This window comes from Stegastes partitus, unplaced genomic scaffold, assembly GCF_000690725.1.
Source record: "Stegastes partitus isolate 25-593 unplaced genomic scaffold, Stegastes_partitus-1.0.2 Scaffold147, whole genome shotgun sequence".
In the NCBI taxonomy this organism is placed as follows: Eukaryota; Metazoa; Chordata; class Actinopteri; family Pomacentridae; genus Stegastes; species Stegastes partitus.
Genome location: NW_007577878.1, coordinates 81,756 through 90,374, shown reverse-complemented (window position 1 = coordinate 90,374; position 8,619 = coordinate 81,756). Strand labels below are relative to the sequence as shown.

General features: G+C 38.9%; 1 protein-coding gene across 1 annotated transcript in view; it reads left to right on the top strand.

Moving 5' to 3' along the window:
* LOC103355413 (neural-cadherin-like) overlaps positions 1-8,619 on the top strand; it is a gene marked incomplete at its 3' end in the record, with an annotated part of 205,800 nt that overhangs the window by 115,803 nt on the left and 81,378 nt on the right. Inside the window, exon 6 of the mRNA XM_008279205.1 lies at positions 1,023-1,134. Coding sequence (XP_008277427.1) covers positions 1,023-1,134 — 112 coding nt within the window. The remainder of the gene's footprint in view (positions 1-1,022; positions 1,135-8,619) is intronic.

Here is an 8,619-nt window from a genome sequence, read left to right as displayed (position 1 = left end):
GTAGTGTTTGTGTGTATAGCATTGTGTTTATATGGAAGACAAGGAGCAGGGCTGAGGGTCAGAGAGGCTTCCTGCCAGCCCACGTTTATATTTATTGAATGCTTCAAGCAGGCAGTCAACATCTGGTAGAAGACGCTTTGTTTGCCTTCATGTCCCTAATTAAGTAAACAGCATACCAGTGTCTCAGCAAGACACACACCTTCGTTAGTTCAGGGGTTCTTAGAAATTGCGCAACATTGCGTTCTCGCTGACCTACTGGAGGGACCACAGTGCTCCCCTGTAGACTCTGTAGCAGCTCCCTCCTGAGAAGGGTAAATAACCCAGAGGGATCAGGGTCGGGGCATTTCTGTGGAGAAGGTTGGGATGAAGCTCGCTTTTGGTTAGGGACAGGGTTAATTTGGGTTACTCGCAGATGAAAACGGCTCTGGATGCAAAGAAAACCAATTTTGGACTGCGCCCGAAGTAGTAATCCCAGATTTAAAATTTTCATAACAGCATCCCAGTGTGACTTTTAATCTGCAGCATTTCACTTGTGATTGCCTGACAGTTTTTTTTTTTTTTCACATGTAGATACAATAGCAGCAGCAGTCGAATGTGTATGAGATCATTACTGCAGAAACTTGATAATTATTTTCATTCTATTTTTTGTTATTTTGAGATTTGTAGTAAAATTCTCAAAATGTGTTCCATCACGAACTCCTTTTTTTCCAACTCAGTTTCAAGCAGAAACATAAATCTCAAGTGGAACAAAAATGTTGTGTTCCTTTGTACAGCCTTTCAAACCGTTTCATATTGTTAGAAGAATCCTTGAAGCAAGCTGAATTACTGTGAAAACAGGTGTGATATTCACACTTTGCCAATCACTTCTTAAGAGACTTCATAGCACTGGATTTGATGACTTCATATGATAGGAATTTGTCTGTTTTAATGCCACACTGAATGTGATGAAGGTTCGAATTGATACTCTCATTCTTTCCTCCTCTTTTCTTTGGCTTCCTCTCTGTCCCCTACATCCCTCTTAGGTACGAGTTGTTATTGTCGATGAAAATGACTGCGTTCCAGAGTTCCTCCAGTCGATTTACAGCAAGGATGGTGTACCAGAGACTGTTACAACAGCTACCTCCTTGTTACAAGGTGAGACATCCACACCAATCTGAAGACCTACTTTGTGTCATCACTGAGTGCATTCTTTTTGACTTTATGTAGTTCACAGCATAACACATGGTCTTTGTTGACTTGTTCTCAAACATTCAGAAATGATTCTACTATTGAACTACACAAATGAAAAACTCCAACACAGTTCTGAAAATGTTCTCAGGCATTCTTGATAAAGATTATGCCTGCAAAGCTATTAATGCAATAATGCTGCCTTAGTGTTATTTTTCCAAACTGGGCTGACTTAGTAACCCTGCCCCCACCTACCTAACCCCCCAAAATTCCTGTGAATCACAAGAGGAGTTGTATTTTATCAATGTTCGTAAAGAAAAAAAGGAAAAAAAGAAATGGTTATAAAGAAAAAAATTAACAAAAAATAAAAAATATCACATTTTACCTTATGTGGAAAAAAAAAGCAAAACATGAAAGTACAACTAAGGAAGATGCTGCTCAGTGGGCAAATGTGTGCCCCTGTGGGGTCGGTATGCCATGCAGATGTTTGAGAAGGCCTGCTGTAGTGGCTCAGAACAAAATAAGAGTGGCTGAGGTTTTTTTTTTTTTTTTTAGCATTCATGTGTTTTGGCTGGTCAGGAAACGGAGTAGGTACTTGTCAGAACTGGCATCCGTGAAATCACCGACGCTTCCATCAGTGCTGCTGCTCTAGCCTCTCCTTTCCTGTAACAACCCAATTTCCACACCAGGATCGCTTAAGTTTCATCTAACGTGAAGAAATGGTAATGGTAACTGTTGTGGGTATGACTTATCACAATTTGATCTGTCACAGTGTGACTTATCACTGAGATGCACAATCCTTTTTTTTTTTTTTAGGTTTTGACAGTCTGTCAACACAACTGACAGTAAAGCATTTCATGCTTCTCTTTCCCTCTACACTCACAAAGTCTACTGTAGTACACATGTGCCTTAATATCATAAAGTGTGATTATTAGTGCAAATGGTGGGACTAACAAGCAATATGTGCAGTTTTAAAGCAGTTCAGGATCATTCTGTTTTTTTTACAGCTCAAAAGTAGGGGGTGATGTCTAAAATTTAATAACAGGTAACCTTACAGCTTACTGCAGGCTGCAAATCATAATGCCAGCAGAGCTGCAAATGAGTATTGACAAGAACAAAACGCATGAAAATATAACATTGTCTCCAGCATGTAAATTATTAATGACTTCAGTTATGACACCTCACTGGAAATGCTTGTTAGCTTTGACTCTAGGGAGAATAAAAAAAATATTTTGGATTCACATTGTATTACAATGCCTTGTTTTTCTCACACTCGTGCGGTGTTCTTGCTGAAATGTATTATCATCGTGGCCGTCCTACTCACCACTATCATTACCATCATTAGTCAAGTATGCTGTTTGATAATAGGAAACAATATCTGCATGCACTGACAAACACACAACAAATAATAGAACACCTGTTACCTCTAAAAAAAACCCATCTAAAACTGACTGTACATGACTCTACACTGGACTTGCACATACTAAAGATAATTATGTAAAACACAGTGAGGTTGTGCAAAATACATTTATTGACTGTTATTTTGTTTTGTTTAACCCTCTGCGTCTTTGCTCCTGTCATATTTTTACTCACTGTGGGCTTTTACTGCAAGTTCAGAATCTTTATGGAAACAGCACACCCATGGCTAGACATAGGACAAACTCAAAAATATTTTTGTACAATATATGAAGTTATCATGCCATAAAAAAAGAAAAGTTACATTTCTATGATGATATATTTTCCAAAAAGAAAAAAAAAAAACAAAACATCTACTACTTACATTTTAATCTGTCTCTATACTGTACAAACATAGTGTTCACCCCAGATCAGCCAAAAAGTCCCGTCATATTTTTATTTTTATTTTTTTTGGGGGGGGGATTTCTTAAGTAAGTAAGACATGTAGAAAGTATGATTGGAATAAAAGATCACAGTTTAAGCTTAGACCTTAGTCAACGCTAAGAAATTTTTAAAAATTTTTTCCCCCCCTGTCGTCTTCTTTAAGTTGTTCCATAGCAATTTGTATTTGGCGTAGTTCACCAAAAATACTTTTTGTGTTTTTTCCCCCCGTCCATTATCATGTGATTTGATAGAAGGGAAGCGTTACAGCCCGACTCTTTGACTGCAACAACAAATTGGAGAACAGACGAGGTAGAGTGCCAAAGAACATATTTTTATTATAGAAATAAAGTTTAAAGATAAATGCACATCAGGATCAGTAGTCAGACTTGTATGTCCGTGTGAGTGTGTGGATGCGCAAAGCAAAACAAAACAGCTGCGCCGCGAGGCCGGCATGTATAGCACAGGTGAGCAGGTGGAGTCAGAGAAATCAAGGGGAAGGAGAGGGTATTTAACTACACAGGCAACCAATCACCTCGATGACGACCTTACCTTGATTGAAGCCGGAAAAGAGAAAAGAAAGGAAAGCAGGCGAGCACCCACCTAGGGGCATGGAGGGGTCGTCACAGAAGTGAGAGAAGGGAAGTTTTCCCATGAGTTGGTTTTCTTTGATAGAAATATTAGCGAGATTTAGAAGCAATAAGGCTCAGACTAAACCTTCAACCCTGTCAGAGGTGCTGAGCACTGTGGAGCAAGGTTTCATTAGGATATCTCTTTACGTTGCTCATTCAGCTTTCTCTCAAACACCCCCAGAGCATGATGCTGCCGCCACCATGGTTTACTGTTGGGAGAATGTTGGACTGGTGGTGAGCAGTGTCAGGTTTCCACCAGACGCTATGCCTATAGAGCTGAGGCCAACCAATTCTATGTTGGCTTGGATCAAAGAAACACATACTTACATTCTGAGAGACCTTCAGCGATGTATTCATTTTATTTTATTTATTTTTTGTAAACTCCATCAGTCCTTTAGGTGTTTTACACTGAGGAGAGGCTTCCATCTGGCGACTTTGCCATAAAACCCAGATCAGTGGATTGCTGCACGGATGGTTTTCCTTTTGGGAGTTTCTACTCTCTCCACATGGCAGCTGTGGAAGTCAGCCAGAGTAACCATTTGACTCTTGATCACCTCTATATATATATTTCTATGTGGATATATTTTTTTAACTCGGTTGTTGTTGGTCATGGGTTTGTGCTTTGTCAATATTGCAATTGACAGAGTGAGAGAAGATGAGTCTTTTGCATCCTGTTACAGCATGCAGTAGCATTTAAGTACATGACAAAGATGTGCTTTATTTGAATTAAATACTGAAAAACATCTGTGGCAGCTGAAACAATTATCAGACGGCTCTCACCAGGCTCACAACAAGCATACAGTGAAAAGATATGTTGCACTGCATGATGAATACTTCATCAACAGAGACTGTGTGCACATAGACGCCTGGTTATGTTTTAAAATTGGCGAGCAAACTTAGAAAGATACATAATTGGAGGGAGCTCTGGGGAGCTTCCCTCAGACAACAATGTTAAAACAATTGTTTTCAACAAATGAATTTTTACACAACCTAACCTCTTGGATTAAGTCAAGAAACAGCCACCTGGGAATAGTGAGAAAGCATCAGAGCAACAGAGAGACATTGTAACCATAGTAAGTCACTCTAACTACTTTCTCATAAGCGCAGGGAGAGAGGAGGAGATGTTTGCTGCTGCCAGAGGACCTGCTGACTGAGATTACTCTAAGCAGCATGCATGGGAAAAAATAGCAATATTTGTGGATATTCTTGCTTTCCCGCTGATTGATTTGAATAACTTGGTGTTGCACGGTGCTGCTGTGCTGTGCTGCTTACTCTGTCATGGCTGTACGTGCACTGTCAGTTTTTTTTTTTTTGCCCTGCAACATTATCAGTCCTAAATTTGTTTTCCACTGTGTGAGACGATGGACATATAAGAGATTTATTGCAAGATCTGGCAGCTCTATTAATAGCCACATTGCATTTAAAAAGCCCACTTGGATTTGGTTTCTTGGTGAAGGTTCCATCTCCAGGACCAAAAACTGTCTGATCAGCATGCTAACTTTAGCTGGGTGGGGAAGCAATGTAAGCTGAGGATGACTTGCAAAACAGTTCAGCACTAAGTCAGTAGTACTATCCTAGTTGGAGTTAATTTAAAGTTTGGTTGGAGTCAGTGGGCCAAGCAGGTTCATTCAAGATATGCTGGTCTAGTCTATGTGTTGTTTTCAGTCAATTACAGCAGTTCAGCTAAATGGCATGTTTGTCTCCTTCGTAAACAGGATTGACAAACTGTAACTGACAGCCAGAGCATGGTGTGGCAAACAATCAGCAACAGGTTCCACTGAACCAACATAAAGGGCGTTCCAAGAATGGGATATTTTTAACACTTGTTATTGTCGCTTACTGGGACTGTATGATGATCCGTTTATTTTTAAAAATACAGAAATGGGAGAATCAGTCTTCGGTGCTTTGTCTTGTTCCTCAAGTCATTCCTGAGCAGTGTGGCATTCTGCATTGTCCTGCTGGGGGGACGCCACTGCTTTTGGGGAGTGTTGTTCCATGTGGGGTTGTGTTTGGTTTCTAACAATGTTTAATTGTGTGGTGTGTGTCACCGTCTACATGAATACCAGGACCCAATGTGTCCCAGCAGAACATCTCTGTGTGTGTGTGTGTGATAATCTATTCATTACTAACACAGAAAAATAGATTTTTCAGTAACATCAGTCAGTTTAATGGAACTGCATGAGTAGAACTACAGCAAGTATGTTCTGTACAGTACCTTGGATTTTTAAATACAATGCAAGAATCTCCCAAATTAACAATAAAAATGCTAATAAATGCTGGCATGTGAGTGGGTGAATGTGGAAGAAAGTAAAAGTAAAGGTGCACAGTGTGGGAGGCACAGCAGGTCCTCTGCTTGCTGCCATCAACAGGTGCACCAAGGGAGGCGAGAAGTTTCCCCTGCTGTGCTGCTGCGTGTGGCCCACCCATGTGCCTGCATGTTTGTGCATATTGAAAGGGTGAGGTGGGATTGGGGGGCTGTCAGTGAATCTTTTTTGTTTTTTGAACTGGATGCATAGGGTAACTATGGGACAACCAACTCTATATGTGTCCCTGGAATAATCTGAAATTTTTCAATTTCAATTTTCAAATGTCGGTTTGAACAGTTAGCACTTAAATTTAGTGATTAAAAAAAAAAAAGAAGTCTAAAGCAACGTGTATCCTTGCTGATAAAGCCTCTGGTTTTTCTCGTATCAAAACTCCTGAACAAAAATGCCTAAATGCATGTTGCAGATAATTACACCCATGAGTACATCTGAGTACATCTAAAACTGAACAGCCCAACCTCCAGAAATAAAACCATTTTTTTCCTCACTTAATTAAGCAGGTTAAAAGGCACAGTATTAAATTAAATGAGCAGGGAGAAATAGGCATCCAGCATCGTTTTTGCTAAATCATGTGCTAGTAATCCTATAATCAGTTCCATCGTGAGAGTGGACAAATGTGTATTTCGCCAAGTTGGAGAAAAAAAAACAAAAAACTGCAATATCAAGCAAGCCAATTATCTCGCTTTCCATGGAGTTCTGAGGATCCTGCAGTTTCCATCTCCAGTACAAAATCATTATATGCCAGAAAGACATGGGGGATGCAGCCAGAAATGTGTAGTGCCCCTGCTACCCCCTCTTCATGTAGCGATGCCAGCACAACAATGCTGATTCAAGATTACAGAAGGACTTACTGATAAATAAATGCACAAATGGTACTCTGAAGAGTAGAAATCTGTACTTAGTAAATTAAATATTGACTCACATGTGACATGTGTTTGGCTACTGCGTGCAGTTGCACTCTGGAATGACACCAGTGTTGCAGTTCATTTTCTACCCATCATCATTGGATCAGAGGTTGTTCATCACTTCCCAAGCTGCATTTCAGCTTGCAGTTCAAAAAAAATGTCAGTCCTTCCTTCCTTAAACTCACATGAATTCATCTGATCCAACTTGCATGGCCGACATAAATCTAATCAACAGGCTTTACAAACATCATGGTAAGTATTGTTAAAAGTGTGACCAATTCTGGACAAAGATGGCCATTTCCACACCTGATTCGATGCATTTTCAGTTGTGGATCACAGCAGTTCTCCAGGAAAAGTAGGTAGAACGGTAATATGACATAATACAAACAGAGAAGATGTTTTTTGCAGGTGTAAACCAAAGCATGGGGCAGTTTAATGATGAAGTATGAAACCTCCATCCTACTTACAGTGATGGCAATACAGGATATAATAGGATTCTTTTTTTTTGTTTTCTGTCCTTCTGGTAAAATCTATTTGCATATAAAACAACAACAACAACAACAACATCAACAAAAAACCTCTGAATGAACAGCATAGTTTGGGAAATTTAGTGCCATATTAAAAGTCCTCCACTTTCCATCCATGGATTTTTTTTTTTTAATTCAATAAATCTCAGCTAGTTTGAATCCATCAGTGTGGCTGAGGGATGAGTAGCCATTGTCTCTTGTCAAGAATCGGTAGATAAACGGTAATATGAACTTGCTGGAATGTCAGTGAACTGCATGCAGAATGATCATGCTTATCCACCTTGCTGCTGTGGGACAGTTGCCAAGATAAGGAAAGAAACTATATTAATGCCACTATTAACAAAAAAAAAAAGCAAAGGAATCAAAAGCTGTAAGTATGAAGTGATTTGGATTAAATGTTTCATTTCTATAGTGACTTATTGGTGACTGCTGTGCACCATCCATCTGCATAGCTGCATGTGGGTCAAATCCGATTCGAGAGGCTGGCAGGAGACCGTACTACACTTAACAACAACTTGCATATTAATAGATTTTATCTGCTCCGGTGTCACAAAGAGCTTATGAAGAAATTATGCATTATTTTTTAAATTAGAATTATGTTATTATTTGAAGCTGCAACTCGACCCTGAATATCATAATAGTGATAGAATGGCTGTAACACTTAATAGAATCTGTTTCACTTTGACTGGAAAGAGGGTTTTTTTTTTTTTTTTTTTTTTGTAAATTCCTGTCAAGCAAGAACAGTTCTATTGACCATAATTCAATGCTGAACAGCAGTAAAAGGGGAAAACTTCCCAGCGGGTTGAATAATATTTTATAGAAACTGCAGTTTAACTTTACCTTTTCAATTGATGACAAAGCAAACAATGCTTGTTTGTTTATTTATTTTATTTTTGATTAAATAAGCTATTTATTTATTTTGAGTTTAGTGTTTGTTCAGGATGATGAAACACAGTCCACAGACATTTTAGTTATTGCCACTACCCTTGGAAAAATCAATTAATCTAATATATTCCACATAAAATAGGACTGATATAATGACTCATGTGAATAAACACGGACAAAGTTTATAAAAGTTATTTTAATAAACTGTGATATTTCATTTCACAGGCATTTTGCTAATTTAACTCACTTCAAACTATTAATTTGAAGCTTGTTAGAGTCCCCCAAGGCTTTATGGCTATAAAGAATTATCGTTTGGTAGTTGAAGCAAACAGTGGTGTTGTGT